The following is a 23,071-nucleotide window of genomic DNA, read 5'->3' as shown; positions in this document are numbered from 1 at the left end:
CACAAATATCACCTTCTTCTTTTTCTTCTTCTTCTTCTTCTAGTTATTATTATTATTATTATTGCTATTATTATTATTATTATTACTATTATTGTTGTTGTTGTTTTTATTATTATTATTACTATTATTAGCTATTATTTTTATTATTATTGCTTTTTTATTATTGTTGTTGTTGTTGTTGTTGTTGTTGTTGTTTGTTGTTGTTGGTGGTGGTGGTGTTATTATTAGTATTTATAATATTATTATTGCTATTATTGTTATTATTATTATTGTTGTTGTTATTATTTCTATTGTTATTATTATTTATATTTTTGTTATTTTTATTAATATTGTTATTATTGCTATTATCATAATTATTATTATTGCTATTATTATTATTATTATTACTGTTGTTGTTATTATTAATATTATTATTATTATTGCTATTATTATTATTATTATTATTATTATTATTATTATTATTATTATTATTATTGCTATTATTATTATTGCATTCACTTTAATGTACTTTTCATGAGAAAGACTGTTGCATCAGAAAGTATTATAATCATAAGGCTTCCAGGAGCTGCAATAGTAGAGCATGACACAGTAACACCACGGATCTGGGTTCAGTTTCAAGGGAATATGTTTGTACTCAATGTGTGTCACTTTGGATATGTTTTTCACACAGTTTATTTAAATGTGTGTGAGTGAGTGTGTGTGTTTGTGTGTGTGTGTGTGTCTGTGTTCTCTTCAGTGGGTCAGTTAGCTGGGAACTCTTCGGTAGAGATGTGTGTGTGTGTTGCTCTGCTCTAATGTGTGTGTTCTCCTCTCCAGCGGGTCAGTTAGCGGGGAACTCTTCAGTGGAGATGTACCGGCAGACTCTTCTGTCTGGCTGTCGGTGTGTGGAGCTGGACTGCTGGAAGGGCCGGACAGCGGAGGAGGAGCCCGTCATCACACACGGCTTCACAATGACCTCTGAGATCTCCTTCAAGGTGAACCGCAGGCCCACACACACATACACACACACTCTCAGACAGACACAGAGCTCCAGTCAAGTGCTGCTTCACTCCAGTTATAATGTTTCTATTATAAGGATAACCAATGACTGCAAAGTGCATGGGAGTCGTTTTATTCACTGTCTGATATACAGGACTTTACAAAATATGCCTGCAGAAATCAGCTTCTATTTATTTATTTATTTATTTATTTATTTATTTATTTATTTATTTATTTATTTATTTATTTATTTATTTATTTATTTATTTATTTGTTTGTTTATTAACAGTTATTTTTATTCATTAATTCATTCATTTTCTTAGTCCTTTTATTAATCCGGGGTTGCCACTGCAGAATGAACCGCCAACTTATCCAGCATATGTTTTACACAGCGGATGTCCCTCCAGCTGAAACCCATCACTGAGAAACATCCATGCACACTCATTCGCACACATACATGCAGTATGGACAATTTAGCCCACCCAATTTACCTGTACCGCATGTCTTTGGACACCCGGAGAAAAACCATGCGAATGCAGGGAGAACATGCAAACTCTACACAGGCTCGAGGCTCGAACCAGTGACCTTCTTGCTGTGAGGCAACAGCAATACCTATTCCGCCACTGCGTCACTCCATTATTTATTATTATTATTATTATTATTATTATTGTCATCGTCATCATCATTATCATAATAATAATAATAATAATAATAATTATTATTATTATTATTATTTGTATTATTATTATTATTATTATTATTATTATTATTACATCATTATTATTGTTATTATTATTTATTTATTTATTCATTTATTTTTTATTAGGTATTTAATAATTTATTTATTTATTTTTATTTCATTATTATTGTTTATTATTAATATCATTATTATTATCATTTTCATTATTATCATAATTGTTATTTATGTGTTCTTTGTTATTATTATTTATTTATTTATTTGTTCATTTATTGATTTATTATTATTATTATTATTATTATTATGTTTATTATTATGTTTATTATAATAATTATTATTATTATTATTATTATAGATTTTTTTCTTTTATTGTTGTTTTTTATTATTTATTTATTGTTATTTTTTATTATTTAATTATTTGTTAATTAATTAATTTATTTATTATATATTTTTTTATTCATTTATTTATTTATATTTTTGTATTTATGTATGTGTTAATTTATTATTTAATCACTTTTTTCTGGTAACACTTTACAATTAGTTAAATTCTCCATTAGTTAGTAATTATTTATTAATTTGGTTTAATAGTATGTATTTACTAGCATAGACAAACAATAAATAATACCTGTATTACAGTATTTTACAGTATTTATTCACCATGGTTGTCAAAGTCGTCCATTGTTAGTTTTTGTGCATTAACTAATCTCAACAAGCACAAAATTGGATTTTATAATGCTTGAGTAAATGTTGAACTATGATTACTAAATGTTGCAAAATGATTGGTTATTCTTAATGCATAACTCACTGATCAGTAGGTTAATAAAGCTAATTCATGTTGTTTAATTTATAAAATAAGTCAAATGCATTTTTAAGACTAATTGAAATAATCGCTGTTGTTTTGCAGGAAGTGATTGAAGCCATAGCGGATTGTGCATTTAAAACATCTCCGTTTCCTGTCATTCTGTCCTTTGAGAATCACGTGGACTCGTAAGTGTGTTTGTGTCTGTGTGTGTTTGCAGTCAGAAAATTAAAATGGTCATAGTAGCTGGAACAGTGTAGTTCAGTTTTTAGTGTTTAAGTTCAGTTCAGTTCAGTTTAGCTCAGTTCAGTGTGATTTAAAATCATTACTGAGAGTTCAACCACTGAAGAGCCAATTCATCGATGCGAGGCAGTGGCGACAGCGGAGAGGAAAAAAAAACTTCACCTGATAGGAGTGAAGAAATAAAACCTTGAGAGAACCAGACTCAGTTGGGCACGACCATTTTAATTTCTCCGCTGGCCAAAAATCTTGTGCAGAGCTTCAGTCACCGTGGTGGAGGCTGGAAGCTGGCCTCAGCGAAGACTCGTCTGTCCCTGGAGCGTCGCTGGAATCAGACTCATGTTCTCCACTCCCCATGACCATCAGCGCAGCAGCAGCTCAGGATATGGCCTGGTCTCGGATATGGAAACCTTGGGATCATCTCGTCGCTGGTCTTGGATCCAATCAGTGACTCTGCATAATCTGAGGACCTCGGGATGAGTATCCCCAGGTGAAAATAGAGAATAAAGAGAATAATTAGCGTAGCTGCTGTTCATCGTGTATATAAGCAAGATGCAGAAGCCTGTGTGGAACCATCTAGGTGATGCACTGAGTGTATGCTTTACTAAACAGATAGATCTTTGATCTAGTTTTGAACTGGGAGAGTGTGTCTGAGCGTCGGACGTTATTAGGAAGGCTATTCCAGAGTGTTGGAGCCATAAAAGGATAAGGCTCGACCTCCTTTACTAGATTTTGCTATTCTAGGTACTACCAGAAGCCCTGAGTTTTGAGATCTTAAAGAGTGAGTTGGACTGTAGCGAGACAGAAGGTTGGTTAGATAAACAGGAGCTAGATTATTTAGAGCTTTATAGGTGAGAAGCAATATTTTAAATTCAATACGAAACTTAACAGGCAGCCAGTGTAAGGAGGATAAAATTGGGGTGATATGATCATATTTTCTAGACCTGGTCAGAACTCTGGCAGCTGCATTTTGTACTAATTGAAGTTTGTTTATAGAGGATGCTGGGCAGCCAGCAAACAGCGCGTTACAGTAATCCAGCCTAGAAGTCATAAAAGCATGGACTAGCTTTTCTGCATCTGAGATGGACAGCATACTTTGTAACTTAGCGATATTTCTCAGATATAAGAATGCAGATTTTGTGACATGGTATTTCCTATAAATCATTTGGAGAAAGTATTATTTGTTTTATTTTGGCTAGAATAAAGGCAGTTTTAATAAAAAAATATTTATCAATATTATAAGCCTATATTATTGCCCAAACCTATATTATGGAATATAGATAACTAAATTTAGCAAGTTTTTTTATCGTTTTTTTTTTAAACATAACAATGAAACATGAACATAGTAATGAATGTATTAAAACATATGCTTGTTTGTTGTAAAAATGCTTAATAAGGCCAAACCATGCAAATTTATGCATATCCTGACTTCCGTGTGCAGCTATGTCTTTGTAGCTGGTGTATTCTGTGAAATTTTTGTCCCTCTTGATTTCGAGTGTTGTCCTGGAAAATCTCCATTTCAAGGGCTATTTAGCCCTTCCCCTTAGCAAGAATATAATTCTTTATAGGAAGATTTCTTTTCCACATTTCTAACATAATAGTTTTAATAACTCATTTCTAATAATTGATTTATTTTATATTTGCCATGATGACAGTAAATAATATTTGATTAGATATTTTTCAAGACACTTCTATACAGCTTAAAGTGACATTTAAAGGCTTAACTAGGTTAATTAGTTTAACTAGTCAGGTTAGGGTAATTAGGCAAGTTATTGTATAATGATGGTTTGTTCTGTAGACTATCAGAAAAACAATTAACTTAAAGGGGCTAATAATTTTGTCGTTAAAATGGTGTTTAAAAAATTAAAAACTGCTTTCATTCTAGCCGAAATAAAACAAATAAGACTTTCTCCAGAAGAAAAAATATTATCAGACATGCTGTGAAAATTTCCAGAATCTGTTAATCATAATTTGGGAAATATTTAAGAAAGAAAAACTAATACACAGGGGGGGCTAATACACAAACAACATGTATACCAGTCATTCATTGAAGCAAATAACAGATATAAATAAAACAGATAGAAAGAAATCAATCAGTGGTATAAAGTGACAGCAATGATAGTAGTGTAATGATAGTAATAATGTCACTAAAAAAAGAAAGGATAACAGTAATAATAACTGACAACAACAACAACAATAATAATAATAATAATAATAATAATAATAATAATAATAATAATAATAATAATTTCAAGTACTACACCAGCTACTTCTGAAAATTACTAATACTACTACACCAACGACGACTACTACTACATTTACTACATCTACTACTTCTGATACTACTACACCGACGACGACGACTACTACTACCACCACTACTACTACTACTACTACTACTACTACTACTACATCTACTACTTCTGATACTACTACACCAACGACGACGATGACTATTACTACTACTACTACTAATACTACTACATCTACTACATCTGATACTTCTACTCCAACGACGACGACGTTGTATATATATATATATATATATACACACAGGGGGGCTGATAATTCTGACTTCAACTGTGTACAGTATAAGGGTTTAATATTTGTCATTTGTTTTCAGTTGTCAAGTGAAAAGAATTAAATAAGTGTATAGCAAATAAATAATTAAAACGACACTGATGCCAAAATATCATTTTAATTTAAAAAAATCTAAATTGTCAATACCGTTTGTGCTGTGTTGTTTTACATCATCAAATTAAAATGTACCGTGTAGCAAATGATTACAATGTTAGTAATATAAGTACACACAAACACAAATGTGCATAAAACATTTCTAACATAAAGTTTTTGTCATGCAATAATAGTAACGCACTGTTATAAAACATTAAAACATTTGCATAATTATGACACGCGAGATCTGTGTTCAGTCATCATTGTCCTGCTGTGAGATGTGGCACTTGAGTGCTCGTCTTATTTTCTTGCATGAAATTACAGATGATGGGAATGTCATTTGAGTCTCAGGTGGGAATGAGATGCTTTGCAATCATAGCGATGATGATGGCTGTTTCATTATTGTGTTTGTTTGAATTACAGCCCCAAACAGCAAGCCAAAATGGCAGAGTACTGCCGGTCCATCTTCGGGGACGCTTTACTGACCGAGACGCTGGAGAAATATCCGGTAAGTGTTTTCTATTCTCCTAATTTAGTCGAGGCGAGTCAGACCTCAGATTGTAAGTGTGTGTGTGTGTATGCTTTATTCACCAAGTGTGCACAAACACACAAGGTTTTGTGTGTGTGTGTGTGTGTGTGTGTGTGTGTGGACACACAAGGACACAGAATGACACACATATATATATTAGTGCTGTCAATCGATTAAAAAAAAATTAACTAAGTAATCGCACCTTTTAAAAAAAATTTATCGCGATTAATCACATTTAAAATACTGAAACTTGTAATTTTGGCTATTTTAATGTAAAATTAATGTAAACGCAAGACAAAAAATATTTAAATTCAAAATATAATTGTTTAATAGAATTTTTGTTTAACTTGTAACACTGATTTCTTCATGTAAACAGCATACCCACAATAAACCATCAAGATCCTGGCTTGACAGCCATATTTATTACAGAAATAAAAACACAGGCATGTTAATGACATTTAAATTTCAAAACAATCAATGCCAATAAAGAAAACGTTGATTTCCATGTTGGATTCTAAGTGGACTGCAAAAAAATGCCAAAATACAGGAATTGCAGATATGGAAAATGAAAAATTATAATAATAAACTATAGAATACAAACAGTTGCACTCATTATAAAGTTTTATTGCTGTGAGTTGAGAACATTAGTTATAGAGTAGAAACAATTTTGCTTAATCCTCCTTTACATTCATCCAGTTCCTAAGACTAGGAGTATCCCGCAAGTGCACAGAGACTCCCAAATGCCCGCAAATGAATGATAATTTCTTGCAAACCGGTCGTTAAATACATTGCACACCCCTCTCGCCCCTACTCAGATACGTCGCTCACTCCACCCCTGACACCCCTCAACTGGCCTGACACAGACACATACACAGACGGACACACACACAAGGCGCTGCAGACGTTTTGGCCCCAATGGCCTTCCATACTGGAGCGACTCCCCTCAGATTCAACACGCATGATCACGTTCATCAAATTTGCTTAAACTAAGCGTCCTAAAGTATTACTGTATTTCACAAGGATTCTGACACAACAACGCGAAGCATACGCTTTCATTGTGTTTAATGAGGAAACACGCTAAACTTGGAGGGCTCATGCTGAAAGGCAGAGTAATGCCCTGTCTTTGACAGCTCGCGTCTTCACCGGAGACTTTCTGAGTACATTCACGTAAGACACCAATACTCCGATTTTAATATGATTAAGATAATACTCTTATTAAAATTCTACCGTGTAGCCTTTAAAGGAACCTTACCTTACAGGAACACCGAGTCACGAAATGCGGAGGATTTTCTTTCTGTTCGCCATGCGGTATCAACTTACAACAGAAGTCGAAAATTAAAAATGAAACCCGAAATTGCATGAAACTCTGGATAACCTGTGATGCAACTAATTGTTTTATACTGGAACTTGCCTTCAAAGAGTGCTTCCTTGGTCTTATCCACATTTATTGCATGTTGAACACACGCCCACCACAACAGAAAATAAAAAAACCTGAACTGCGTTAATTGCGTTAATTTTTTTAACGCGTTAATTATTTAAAATTAATCGCATGCGTTAACGCGTTAATTTTGACAGCGCTAATATATATATATATATATATATATATATATATATATATATAAGCGCTGTCAAAATTAACGCGTTAACGCATGCGATTAATTTTAAATAATATATATATATAATATATACAGGGCTTTACATTAACACCCGCCAAATGCGGGTAGATTTTAGCTTTGGCGGGTTAGACAGCCGCTCCCACTAGCCACTTTGGCAGGTTGGAAATAATTTTTACATTGAAGTTTTCTTAAAGCAGGGTTCGACTCGACAATAAGGATGGCCCAATATGCGTGCAAATGTGATCTTAGAATCGAGAAACAGCACAACTGAAAACAACTGTGTTTGCGCGAGACAAAGCAAGTGAATACCGTATGAGAGGATGATTACTCGCGCGCACAGGTGATGTGATGCGATCGACTTTAAAGCGCGCGCGCCCATTCACTTGCACTTTATTCCGTTCACTCGCATTCGGTTCTTTTTGAAAAAGACTAGAGAAAAAACGATGCTCGTGTACTCAGTCCTGCTGCTTTTAAGAGCTCAAGATTGAAAATATATATATATATATATATATATATATATATATATATATATATATATATATATATATTTGTAAGCAACAGCAGCAGTCACTGCTTTCGTTTTAATTATTCTCAGGCACGTGATCATCCTTTCATCATCACTCGTGGTATGTTTTTACCTGCTTTCTTTTGCCTAGTTATTTTTGTTAATATAGTTTAATTATCATCCTTTACAATAACATTTCTTTAATATGAGATTAACCAACCATTTGTGTGTAGTAACTGCTGATCTGGGACAACACAACATCTAAATCAAGTCATTTTAGCATGTCAAAGTCACATTTATTTCTATAAAATATATTTTCCAAACAACAAAATTGTGGCTAGTGAAAAGGGCAAGTGGCTAATAATGTTGGAAATCCACTAGCCACAGTGGCTGATGACCAAAAAATTAATGTAAAGCCCTGATTATATATATATATATATATACACTACCTGACAAAAGTCTTGTCGTCGATCCCAGTTGTAAGAGCAACAAATAAAACCTTAACTTAACTAGTTGATCATTTGGAAAAGTGGCAGATTTTTCAAATTAATTATCTGTTGAGCTGCATCCCAATCATCACAAACACTGCAGAAGACCTACTGGCACCAGCATGGAGCCAAGATTCTCACACAAATCAGTCAAGTTTGGTGAAGGGAAAATCATGGTTTGGGGTTACATTTAGTATAGGGGCATGCGATGGATCTGCAGAGTGAATGGTTACAGCCCAATATCCAATACTGAATCTATTAATGAAAGCAGGATTTGAGCTGAACATATGAAAGACACTGACGCTTGAATATGAGATTGACGTCCCCGTTAAAATATTTTTAATCTCCTAAAATCAAACTTGCAAAAAGAAACAAGACAGAAAATAATAACAAATAACAGTATACAGGAGTATGACACCTAAACAGAACAGTTCCCTGACTATAGCAGTTCTTCCGGAAGAGATCTTACCTACAGTAGCTCCTGTGAAAAAGAATAAAAACAGGTGAGTCTTCCGGGCCACTGCTTGCTTTTGCCGAACTAAATAAATAAGAATGTGACTATGAAAATTAATATCCACTACCTGCAACAAAAAAAATTAAACAAAGTATCAAAACAAACATTCATTCATTTATTTATTTTTCGGCTAGTCCCTTTATTAATCCATAGCTGAATGAACCGCCAACTTATCCAGCACTTATTTCACGCAGTGGATGCCCTTCCAGCTGCAACCCATCACTGGGAAACATCCACACACACACATACATTTACTACGGACAATTTTGCCTACCCAATTCACCTATACCACGTCTTTGGACTTGTGGGGGAAACCGGATCACCCGGAGGAAACCCACGCGAACACAGGGAGAACATGCAAACTCCACACAGAAACGCCAACTGACCCAACCGAGGCAAGAACCAGCAACTTTCTTGCTGTGAGGCGAACGTGCTACCCACTGCACCACCGCATCGCCCTCAAAATAAACAAACAAAGCAAAATAGTTAATATATTAAGAATGCTAAAGGATTAAAATGTTAACAAAAACATAGCAATAAAAAGAGCGCTATGCACCACCAGCCAGACAGCGTGAGAGCGAACGAGAGAGAGAGAGAGAGAGAGACTGAACCACCATTCAATCGTCATCTAATCCAGACAAGCCGTTCACAAACTCCACCTGAAACTCAGACAAGCGCAAAAACAAAGCACACAACCATACTAATATATATATATATATATATATATATATATATATATATATATATATATATATATATATATATATATATAATACAGAACCACGTAACAGATGGCAACATCAACAGCCTGAGGTATCAAGACATTCGTGCTGCCCATTACATTACAAACCACTGGAGAGGGCAAACTCTCCAGCAGGATAGAGCTTCTTCTCATACTTCAGCCTCCACTGCAAAGCTCCTGAAAGCAAAGAAGGTCAAGGCGCTCCAGGATTGGCCAGCCCAGTCACCAGACATGAACATTATTGAGCATGTCTGGTGTAAGATGAAGGAGTGGGCATTGCAGATCATTGCAAAGAATCTTGAAGAGCTCTGGGAGTCCTGCAGGAACGCTTTCTTTGCCATTCCGGATGACTTTATTAATCAGTGATTTGAGTCATTGTAGAGATGTATGGATGCAGTCCTCCAAGCTCATGATGGAGTCAGACACAATATTCATTCTGTCTCCACTGCAGCAGGACTTTATATTCTATACTGGACATTATTTCTGTTCAGTGATGACACTTTTGTCTAAGCAAAGTCAGACCTTACTGTCCTAATGAAATCATTCAAAATCAAGGCATGATCATATTTTATTGTGGTCAAATAAGCGTCATCTAGAGGCCTTTGCCTTTCATATAAGCCACTTCTGATACCAAATGATCAACTAGAAGTCGAGTTATTATTTCAGAATCAGTTTTATTGCCAAGTGTGTTTCTCTCACACACAAGGAATTTATTTTGGCTACAGAAGCTTCCAGTGTACATAAAGTGACAAGTGACAACACAAAATACACATGAAAAAAGGCAATAAACATTAAACAGGGATGCAGTTAGTCAAAAAGATCTTATTATTATTTGTTCTTCCTAAAACTTGGATAGGCGACAAGACTTTTGTCAGGTATTGTAGATATGTATATTTTTTCCCCAATTTCTGTTTAACGCAGATTTTTTTTTTCATTTCTAAGCATAATAGTTTTAATAACTCATCTCTAATAACTGATTTATTTTATCTTTGCCATGATGACAGTAAATAATATTTGACTAGATATTTTTTTTTACAAGATACTAGTCTTTGACTAGGCCAACTGCTTTATAAAACAAATAAGACTTTCTCCAGAAGAAAAAATATTATAGGAAATACTGTGAAAAATTCCTTGATCTGTTCAACAGCCTTTGGATAATTAAAAAAAAAGACAGGAGGGTAAATAATTTTATGATGGTTTATGTGCAATATGTGCACTGTTGTTTTTTCAACTGTACAAATAAGAAATAAAAATATTTATATAAAAGTATTTACAGGCACCACGGTGGCTCAGTGCGTACCATGATCACCTCACAGCAAGAAGGTCGCTGGTTCGAGCCTCGGCTGGGTCAGTTGGCGTTTCTCTGTGGAGTTGTGAATGGGTGTTTCCCAGTACTGGGTTGCAGCTGGAAGGGCATCTGCTGCGTAAAACATATGCTTGTATGGGGGTTCACACCAACATATAAGTTGGTGGTTCATTTTGCTGTGGCGAACCCAGATTAATAAAGGGACTTAGCCGAAAAGAAAATTAATGAATGATTAAATAAATGAATGAATGAATAAAGTATTTACAATTAAGTGGTTCTTTATATGTATGACCATAAGAAAACAGGTAACATCTGATGTGCTAACTATTTAAAATATTTGAGATGGCCTGTTTTTTATGCCTTGATGTTTTAGTGTGTGTGTGTGTGTGTGTGTGTGTGTGTGTGTGTGTGTGTGTGTGTGTGTGTGTGTGTGTGTGCTTTAGCTGGAGCCTGGAACTCCTCTACCCAGTCCTCAAGAGCTCATGGGCAAAATCCTCATCAAGAACAAGAAATCTCACCCCAAAGCAGCCGATGGCAGCACCAAAAAAAAGCTGTCTGAGCAGGCGTCCAACACCAACAGCGACTCCTCCAGTGTTTTCGAACCATCTTCTCCCAGCGCTGGCCCTGCAGGTACTCAGAAGAGTCAGAGCCATGTACTGTTGATGAGCAAACATTGATGTAGATTTTAGAGGAGACTCTAAAACACTTATTTTGAGCCCTGCATGAAAAATGTGTGCCACCTCTAAATATAGAGTAATCACCATAGCGACCTGTGACTTTAGAGTAATCACTATAGCGACCTGTGACTGTAGAGTCATCACCATAGTAACCTGTGACTTTAGAGTAATCACTATAGCAACCTGTTATTGTAGAGTCATCCCCATAGTGACATGTGACTGTAGAGTCATTACTATAGTGACCTGTGACTCTAGAGTAATCACCATAGTGACCTGTGACTGTAGAGTAATCACCATAGTGACCTGTGACTGTAGAGTAATCACCATAGCGACCTGTAACTGTAGAGTAATCACCATAGCGACCTGTGACTGTAGAGTCATCACTATATCAACCTGCGACTGTAGACTCATCACCATAGTGACCTGTTACTGTGCAATCCTCACCATAGTGACCTGTGACTGTAGAGTTGTCACCATAGCAACCTGTGACTGTAGTCATCACCATAGCGACACGTGACCATAAAGTCATCACCATAGCAACCTGTGACTGTAGAATCATCACTATAGCAACCTATGACTGTAGAGTCATCAACATAGCGACCTGTGACTGTAGCCATCACCATAGCGACCTGTGATTGTAGAGTCATCACCATAGTAACCTGTGACTGTAGTCATCACTATAGCAAGCTTTGACTGCAGAGTCATTACCATAGTGACTTGTGACTGTAGATTCATCACCATAGCGACCAATGACTGTAGAGTCATTAACATAGCGACCTGTGACCATAGAGTCAACACCATAACGACCTGTGACTGTAGTCATCACCATAGCTACCTGTGACTGTAGTCATCACCGTAGCAACCTGTAAATGTAGGGTGATCACCATAGCAACCGGTGACTGTAGACATCACCATAGCGACCTTTGATTGTAGAGTCATCACCATAGTGACCTGTGATTGTAGAGTCATCACCATAGTGACCTGTGACTGTAGAGTCATCACTGTAGTGACTCTTAACTTGTGTCATCACTATAGCAACCTGTGACTGTAGACATCACCATAACGACCTGTCATTGTAAAGTCATTACCATAGTGACTTGTGACTGTAGAATCATCACCATAGCGACCTATGACTGTAGAGTCAATAACATAGCGACCTGTGACCATAGAGTCAACACCATAACGACCTGTGACTGTAGTCATCACCATACCAACCTGTGACTGTAGTCGTCACTATTGCGACCTGTGACTGTAGTCATCACCATAGCTACCTGTGACTGTAGTCATCACCGTAGCAACCTGTAAATGTAGGGTGATCACCATAGCAACCGGTGACTGTAGACATCACCATAGCGACCTGTGATTGTAGAGTCATTACCATAGTGACCTGTGACTGTAGATTCATCACTGTAGTGACTCTTAACTTGTGTCATCACTATAGCAACCTGTGACTGTAGACATCACCATAACGACCTGTCATTGTAGAGTCATTACCATAGTGACTTGTGACTGTAGAGTCATCACTGTAGTGACTCTTAACTGGTGTCATCACTATAGAAACCTGTGACTGTAGACATCACCATAACGACCTGTCATTGTAGAGTCATTACCATAGTGACTTGTGACTGTAGAGTCATCACTGTAGTGACTCTTAACTGGTGTCATCACTATAGAAACCTGTGACTGCAGTCATCACCATAGCGACATGTGACCGTAGAGTCATCCCCATAGCAACCTGTGACTGTACAGTCATCACCATAGCAACCTGTGACTGTAGTCGTCACCATAGCAACCTGTGAATGTAGTCAACACCGTAGCAACCTGTAACTGTAGAGTCATCGCAATAGCAACCTGTGACTGTAGTCATCACCATAGCAACCTGTGACTGTAGCCATCACCATTGCGACCTGTGATTGTAGAGTCATCACTATAGTGACATGTGACTGTAGTCATCACCATAGCAACCTGTGACTGTAAAGTCTTTATCAATGTTTTGTGACTTTAGTCATCAGCATAGCAACATGTGACTGTAGTCATCACTATATCAACCTGCGACTGTAGACTCATCACCATAGTGACCTGTTACTGTGCAATCCTCACCATAGTGACCTGTGACTGTAAAATCATCATTATAGTGTCTTGTGACTGGTGATTCATCACCATAGTGATCTGTGATTGCAGAGTCATTGCCATGGTTAATATTCAGTTATATTTAGCTTAGTTACACTAACATTAGGTTAGATTTAGATCCTGACGTCAGGTGAACAAAATTCAGTGTCTAGCCAGAATCTTGGGACAACGTTATTTTGATGTCCAATAATGACGTGAAATGTCATTGATATTTGGTTGATTTTAGGTTTTGTTGGGAAGTGACTAAAGTCCAATGTCGAGCCAATATCTTAAACCCACGTCTATTGACATCAAATACTGACATTTATTCGTCAGGTATGGTGACCAAAGATGTCATAGTGGTAACGTCAACACAATGTCAAGCTGTAACATCATAAGATGTTAATATTTGGTTGGTTTTAAATTGCATGATGGACACTGACATTGGTCTGATGTTGGGTTCTGACAACACGATTTTTATTTACAAACAAAATACAACATCTCGACCACATTGGGGTACTACATCAATATGACGTCATGTTGGTTTTCTGTGCCTGCTGGGTAGAGTCATCCCTTGAGAGGGTTTGACTGCATCATAAGAGCTGAAGTTCATATCAATTTTTAACTGAAATGTAGAATAAAGCAATTAGAAATTTGATTCATTAATTGCAGATATAATATATATATATATATATATATATATATATATATATATATATATATATATATATATATATATATATATATATATATATATATGAATATATATATATATATATATATATATATATATATATAAATATATATATATATATATATATATATATATATATATATATATATATGTATATATATATATATATATATATATATATATATATATATATATATATATATATATGAAAATACTACAACTTAAACTTATTTGTTTATTTTTGAATTCACTTTTTGTCATTTATTTATTTATTTTTTCGTATTTTTCCCTTTTTTCTCAGACGGGAAGCTTAGTTTAAATGTCTTGGACGAACCTGCAACAAAACTCTGATCTGTTTGGTTTCAAAACTTTGACCCAAGCACACTTTTTCCTATCGCAGTCTGGCATATGTCAAATTCCCCTGCTGGTTTCTGTAGTTTACACTAAATGTGAGCATCTGATGCACAGTGTGTGAGCTTTAGTGGACTGTGCCGACTTCTATCTTTAGGCATCTGAAAGAAAGAAAGACTGAGAGAAAGACACAGGCTTTATATACTGTATAAGAGTACAGCGTCCTCTGCTGGTGTTCAGCTCATGTGGAGAGTCCAGCCAGTGACATTTACAAGATGCTGTGGTCTGTGTGTGTGTGTGTGTGTGTGTGTGTGTGTGTGTGTGTGTGTGTGTGTGTTTGTGTGTGTGATGGAAACCGCAGGCTTTAAAGGTTGAGCCCAGACACCATTGAGGAGAGAACAGATGCTGAACAGCTGGAGCCGCAGCAGGTGTTCATTCCTGAACAACAACACCTGGAACATTCAGACCATTCAGACATGAAGATATCAGAAAACAAATGCACATTGACCTCTCGTGCTCACAGATGCTGATTAAAAAGCAGAGATATTTTGAGGAATATTTTAACAGCTGTTTCAATGTGAATATACTGTCATAAGTAATTTATTTATTCGACTCAAAGCTGCATTTTCAACATTCTACTTCAGTGTCATGTGATCCTTCTGAAATCATACTCAAGGCTGATTTCTGCGTCAAGCGCATGTGTATGCTATGGCGCAGCCTACACATGGTTGCATAGCCCTTGCCGTGGCCGTCGGCGGTGTTGACCCGCACCGCTCAAAACATGTATCTACACATCGCAACGACACGTAGTGTAAGCTCTGTGATTGGTCGTCTTGGTAGCACTGACGAGTGTGGGCGGAGTTGACAGCCCAATGTAGCGAGTGTTTACAATTCAATTTACCTTTATTTCTTAGTGCTTTTACAATGTAGATTGTGTCAAAACAGATTCACATAGAAGAGCATAATAAATTGAAACAGTGTAGTTCAGTTTTCAGAGTTTAAGTGTTTAAAATCACTACTGAGAGTCCAAACACTGAAGAGCAAATCTATTGATGAGCAGCTCTACAGATCCCGAACTATGCAAGCCAGTGGCGACAGCGGCGAGGAAAAAACTTCACCAATTGGCGAAAGTGAAGAATTAAAAAACCTTGTGAGAAACCAGGCTCAGTTGTGCACGACTATTTCTATCTCTTGTGCAGAGCTGCAGTCAAGGTGTCGGAGGCTTGAGAATGCTGAACCTCAGTGAAGACTCGTCTGTCCCTGGAGCATCGCAGGAATCAGTCTCATGCTCTCCACTCCTCCATGACCGCCACAGCAGCTGCTCAGGATACGGCCTGGTCCAGGATTATGGAAACCTTGGGATCTCGTTGCTGGTCTTGGATTGAGTCAGTGGCGCTGCATAGTCTCAGGGCCTCGGGATTAGTATCCCCAGGTGGAAATAGAGAATAAAGAGAATAATTAGCATAGCTGCTGTTCATAGAGTATATGAACGAGATGGAGAAATCTGCGTGGAGCACATTCCTGTATCATACCGCTAAGTGATGATGAGTGTATGCTTTACTAAAAAGATAGGTCTTCAATCTAATTTTGAATTGCGAGAGTGTTTCTGAGCCTCGGACATTATCAGGAAGGCTATTCCAGAGTTTGGGAGCCATAAATGAGAAGGCACGACCTCCTTTACTCGACTTAGCTATTCTAGGTACTACCAGAAGCCCTGAGTTTTGAGATCTTAAAGAGCGAGCTGGACTGTAGCGAGACAGAAGGTTGGTTAGATAAACAGGAGCTAAATTATTTAAAGCTTTATAGGTGAGAAGCAATATTTTAAATTCAATACGAAACTGTACAAGCAACCAGTGTAAGGAGGATAAAATTGGGGTGATATGATCATATTTTCTAGACCTGGTAAGAACTCTGGCAGCTGCATTTTGTACTAATTAAAGTTTGTTAATAGAGGATGCTGGGAAGCCAGCAAATAGAGCATTACAGTAATCCAGTCTAGAAGTCATAAAAGCATGGACTAGCTTTTCTGCATATGAGATGGATAGCATACCTCGTAACTTAGCAATATTTCTCAGATGAAAGAAGGCAGTTTTTGTGACATGATATATATGATTTTCAAAAGTTAAATTGCTGTCTAATATGACACCCAGATCTTTTATAGTAGAGCTAACACTAAATCTGTATCCCTCTAACTGTAGGTAGAGTTGTGAGATCTGAAGTGTACAGAATTTAGGCCCAATAAGTAATAATTCTGTTTTGTCTGAGTTTAAGAGAAGAAAATTGTTGGTACAAGTGTGGAGTCCCCTGAAGGAGCTCCAGTTGGAAACTGTTGTTTTGTGTTTACCTTATGATTAAAGTTGTTTCATGTCCACCGATCCCGAGTTTGAGCCACTTTTACATTAAGGTAGTGTTCAGAAAAAACAAAACACCAATGAAGAAACTCTTTTCTCTTTTCTATCTTTTCAATTTAAATAATCTTTATTTCTCCTGCACTTTTAAAACGTAGATTGTGTCAAAGCAGCTTAAAACAGAAGTTCTTGTTAATGTAAACTGTGTCAGTTCAGTTGTCAGAGTTGAAGTTCAGTTTAGTTCAGTTCAGTGTGGTTTAAAATTCTGAAAGTCCAAACACTGAAGAGCAAATCCATCGATGTGCAGCTCCACAAGTCCCAACATGCTGATACTAAGGGTGCTTTCACACCTGCCTTATTTAGTTTGGTTGAATCGCACTAGAGTTTGTTTTCCCTCTTGGTGTGGTTCATCTGGGTAGGTGTAAATTCAGCAATCGTACTCGATTGCGCACCAAAAGCGGACCAAAAAAGCTTACCGAGACCTGTTTGAAGAGGTGTTCTCGGTGCGCTTTTAAATTAACCCTGGAGCGGTTATGAGTGCTTTCACACCTGTGAATCGATTCTGTTGTTCCGAAACAGGGATTAAAATTGCTACAGTATTGCTCTTTGTTCTTGGTGCGGTTCGCTTTCACACGGCAAAGTTTCTAAATGGACCAAAAGAGCTAAAACAAGTCACGTGTGAGTAAACTCTCCTCACATAGGTCAGTTTCCCGGTGTATTTTGCAGAGTCCCGCTTAGCTGTCCAGCTGTCAGGGGGAGGGTAGTGGTATGGTGGTGTTTGACAGGGTGGGCGCGGCGTGTCTAAAGAGCGAGATGTGGATGCGGCGGGGAGGGGTGAGAAGGGTGCACGATGTATTTGAGGGCCGGGAGGGAGACGTTCGATTTTCAGGAGTTTATCACTCATTTGCGGGCATCCGGGAGTTTCTGTGCATTTGCGGGAGACGTCTGGAATGACCTCCCGCCCTACTCATAATTTTCTCTTCATATAGATGTATGCCTATTACATATCCATAAAACACTCTGACATAACTGGGCTCTGATCATATCGCTTTCTCACTACACTCGATCCACTCCAGCGTTCGTTTCAGTTGAGCCGAGAGCACCTCATTAAAGCGATCTCAAAACGATTGTTTTGGCGCAGATCAGAGCGCGATTGCTGGATTCACATATGCTAAACGAACCGCGCTAACTGGGCAAATGAGACAGGTTCCGAAATAAAAGTCTAGGTGTGAAAGCACCTTAAGATTTGAACTAAAACAGACCCAAATGCAAAAAGTACTGCTCCTTTTGGACTAATCTAGCTGCCGTAGGCCGATGCGCTGTGTATTATGGTATATGTGTCAGGGTTGGTGAGGGAAATGGGGAAAAAGGAGCGAGGACTCAAGTGCAGGAAAATGGGTAATTTATTAAATAATAAACATAGAACAAAATGCAAAATAAACTACCCCGAGGGGGAAAACATTAACAAAACAAATACATACACAAACAAACTGGACTGGGCAGGCTGGCAAGGATCAGGAATGGAAACACGACAGGACAAGACTTTAAACAACGACATGTGATGACGAACTGGCACAGGACAGCAAACATGAGGGGTTTATAAACTGTAGGAAATTAACACACAAACAGATGAACATAATTAACTAATAATGGGTTAACAAGGAGGGTGGGGCTAGACAATAGACAGGAGAGTGCATGACAGAGACAAGACAAGCCATGCGCTCACATAAAACAGGACAAGAACACGCAGCCAATGAGAGAACTAATTAACCGCATGTTCATGACAACACAAGCACAACACTGAAGCACAAGACAAAAGCACGTGACCACAATGTAAACACATAACCACGTGCTTTGACAACAGACGCAAGACACGAGCACACGATGAATGAAAACACTCACTGTGCGCTCACACACGCAGCGTGCATGCTTCATCCCAGCCCCGACCAAAACCGAAACCAACTAGACTGAGACGCTAGGAATGAAACACCACGCTGCAGACAGACGAAAACAGAAACAGGAGTACAAGAGCGCGCGCGTCTGAGGCACACAGAGCCCGCGCGGCCGCATCAAGCGGGAGCGCGCACACTCTACGTACACCCACGACGGCGCACGCGCACACAGAGACAGAAACAGAGCTAGTGTCCGAGCTCTGCCACCAAAACAAGAATTTACAAGACCAGAGTGGCAGAACCCTGACAATATGGAGGAAAAATATTTGTTGACAGCGATTTACCAACAGAGAGAGGGGGAAAAACATTACCTGGTGGATCATTGTTAATATTTCTGCTAGATGACCATGTCGCAGTTTAGCTAGATTAATTCACACCTTCTTAAAACATTGTTTTCCTGCCGCGGCCACACTTCATTCTCGAAATGTAAAGTTTGTCTAAAGCAGGGATATAATCAGCCAGCACAGTCGTCCCTCCATAGTTAACAGCGACATAGTTTGTGTCTGCCCGTTTTGTTCACTTGCATGAGTTCATTGGCATTTCCCTGCACGTGAATTCTGACCAACCAATAAGCAGTTTAGGAACTATGTTCAACAACATCCGGCCAATAAGTGATGAGGATTTTGTCAGATGAGTGCATTTTGGTTCTTTTCAACTGGTTCGGACCAAAGCCAGCAGTGTGGTGTGAAAACGACCCAAAGACGGCAGAAACTGCAACAATGTATCATTTATTACCCTTGGTCCAAACTACTCAGTCAGTCAGTCAGTCAGTCAGTCAGTCTTTATTCATTTCCTGAAGGCAATTTGGTTGCAGCATACAAGCATATCACACATAATACACAAAAGTACATCATACAATACAAATTCTACCCTAAACTTAAAAACTTTACAGCTGAGGGGATGAATGAAAGTTTAAATCAAATCAAACCAAATGAACGGAACTACAGATGTAAAAGCACACTTCCATCTAAAAAACTTTATCATAATTTCATGGGTACTTTAAAATATGGCATCAGTTCAGAATGCAATTTATACATCTACACTTCATGTTCAGATTTCTAATAGTGATGAATGTGATGGAGTAATGCAGGAAGGTGTTTGTGTGTTTAACTTCAGTCTCTGAGCTCCTGTTTCTGTTCTTCAGCTCCTGCAGAAGTGGAGGCAGAAGAGGATGAGGATGAAGACGATGATGATGATGACTGTAAGAAGTCCATGGACGAGGTCAGCAAGACTACCTTTCTCAAACATCTGTACTTATAATGAGGGCTTTACATTAACACCCGCCAACCAAATGCGGGTAGATTTCAGCTCTGCTGGGTTAGACACACACCTCCACTAGCCACTTTGGCTGGTTGGAAATCATTTTTAAATTGTAGTTTTCTTAAAAGCAGTGTTCGACAATAAGCATGGCCTAATATTCGTGCAAATGTGATATTAGAATCGAGAAGCAGCACGACTGACAAAAATAACTGTGTTCGCGCGAGCAAAAGAATGGTGAATACAGAATGAGAGTAGTGATGGGTCGTTCATGAACGATTCTTCAATATGACTCGGGAACTACGACCCCTCTCAGGGAGTAATTTGTTGATCCGCGCGTCCGCACATTTGTGCAGGTGGTATCGTTCATTTTCATCGTTCAGTTGGTATTCGTTCATCGCGGAAAGGCAGAAGCCAATCATATGCGTTTAGAGCCGGAAAAAGAATTGATCTGTTCAACTCTCGAGTCCTCTATCGGGTCTGAGTCATTTGTTCATCAAGGGCCAATCATATGCGTTTAGAGCCAGAAAAAGAATTGAATCAAACGGTGAACTAATTATCATGGCTCCTATCAGCTCAGACAGTGTACATTGGTTAAGATTATATGTGACTGTCAGTGTAACGTGAACGAACCACTGACATTTGAAGACATGAAGAGGTGAGCTGAGCAAAGAGACAACAATACCTTTATAGACAAAAGAGCAGGTCAACATTGAATTATTATTTTCTCCTTCTTATAGTATTCTATTTATGACTTATTTGTCTTGTGATCAACCTTTTGGGCTAGTTGTAGATGTGTTTAGAAGCAATTCGTAACAGTTTAATAATATTTTGGCAAATTGAACCAAATGAACAAAAATGACTCGAAAAAAGATTCGTTCATCTCGATGAACGAGACACAAAGAACCGAGTCAGTAAAATAATCCGAACTTCCCATCCCTAAATGAGAGCATGATCAACAGCTGATTTGATGCGCGCGACTGTTAAAAAGAGCGCATGCTCCCGTTTACTTGCGCAAAGCAAACATGCCTAGAGTCCTGCTGCTTTTAAGAGCTCAAGATCTAAAAAAATACACGTTCTTTTGTAAGCAGCAGCGGTCACTGCTTTCATTTCAATTATTCTTAGAAGAGATTATTAGCAGGCGTAACATTAACCGTGTGCACGGTATGTTTCACCTCCTTTCTTTTGCTTACAGGTTTTTTTTGCTAATATGGTTCAATTATCAATTTTTACAATAACATTGCTTACATGGGAGATTACTTTGTGTTAATGTGTAGGCTACTGGTGATCTGGGATTTTGGCCAAGACAGATTACTCTGCATATTTTAGATCAATGACAATAATTCTTTTTTAAATGTAATGGTTTTTTTTTAAAGAAAAGTTTTGTTGAATTAAAAAGTGCACCTATAAAGCTATATAAGCTCATGCGGACATAACACAATATCTAAATCAACTAATTTAGCATGTCAAAGTCAAATATATGCTAAATATATCTTTCCAACAAGAAAAGTGTGGCTACTTCTTCAAATATCTACAGATAAGAAGTTTTATACACTCTGAAATTAAAACTTATGTAGAGCCCTCTTTGTCAACTATAGAAGAACATACTGTGAAACATTTAAGGGATAAAGGCAATCTGTCTTTTTTTTATAATACACTTTTAGAGGGTTCAAAAGAAAGTTCAATGTCCTATTTAACCGCATGGAGAAATGACCTTCAGGAAGATATTTCTAAAGATGAATGGATGGATTCTTGTTTGTTTGCGCAAACATATAGTGTAAATACTAGATGCAGATTGCTTCAATATAAATGGCTCATGCGGACATACATTACCCCGGTTAAATTACATAAGTTCAACCCAAATATTCCTGACAGCTGTTTAAAATGTAAACAAGATATTGGAACCCTTTATCATTGTATGTGGGAGTCAAACATTTTGGAAGAGTATTCTGGTTATGATTGGTAAACTGACTAAAGAAAATGTACCTTGTGATCCCAAACTCTGTCTATTTCATATATATCCAGTAAATTTTGTGGTGAGCGCCAGTAAACGCAAACTAATTGACTTTAGTTTGCTTCAGGCCAAACGGGCTATTGCTTTAAAATGGAAGGAGATGCAAGGTCCTTCCTCAATACTCTGGATTAAAGAAATGACTAACAACCTCGCCATGGAAAAACTGACTTATGCAGTTAAAGGGAAACTTAAAGACTTTTACAATATTTGGACTCCATTTTTATGCTATTGTAACCAAGAGGACTTGACAGGGATGGACGACTAATACTCAACATTCACTTCTTCTTCGTATTGGGTATCTCCATTACGTAATGTGATCTCCTAAAATTACTAAATACGCAGTGAAGGTAAAAGGTTAAACTGTAAATTGGATGGCTGTGAATGCTGGTGTACGGAAACTAGTGAGATTTGTTTTTTTTATTTTTTTTTTTTTTTTTTATTTTATTTTTATTTTTTATTATTTATTTATTCTTTTTTAATTTTTTTTTTTGGGGGGGGGGGGGGGGTTAAAGTTCTGCAAGGTTTTCTTATGTGTGTTTTTTCTCTTTTATTTAAATGTATTATGTGTTCAAAACAAATGCA

The 23,071-nt window shown here is 37.3% G+C and overlaps 1 protein-coding gene across 2 annotated transcripts in view; it reads left to right on the top strand.

Annotated features, from left to right (window-relative positions):
- plcb1 (phospholipase C beta 1) overlaps positions 1 to 23,071 on the top strand; it is a 174,358-nt gene that overhangs the window by 110,557 nt on the left and 40,730 nt on the right. For both annotated transcript variants that reach the window (XR_012393186.1, XM_073928037.1), the window contains exons 11-15: positions 817 to 974; positions 2,580 to 2,662; positions 5,811 to 5,895; positions 11,531 to 11,717; positions 20,363 to 20,439. Coding sequence is in view for 1 of the 2 variants with exons in the window: in XM_073928037.1 (XP_073784138.1) it covers positions 817 to 974; positions 2,580 to 2,662; positions 5,811 to 5,895; positions 11,531 to 11,717; positions 20,363 to 20,439 (590 nt within the window). In the remaining variant the exon portion in view is untranslated. The remainder of the gene's footprint in view (positions 1 to 816; positions 975 to 2,579; positions 2,663 to 5,810; positions 5,896 to 11,530; positions 11,718 to 20,362; positions 20,440 to 23,071) is intronic.

The sequence above is a fragment of the Danio rerio genome, chromosome 17, assembly GCF_049306965.1.
Source record: "Danio rerio strain Tuebingen ecotype United States chromosome 17, GRCz12tu, whole genome shotgun sequence".
In the NCBI taxonomy this organism is placed as follows: Eukaryota; Metazoa; Chordata; class Actinopteri; order Cypriniformes; family Danionidae; genus Danio; species Danio rerio.
This window is presented reverse-complemented; position numbering and strand designations above follow the sequence as displayed.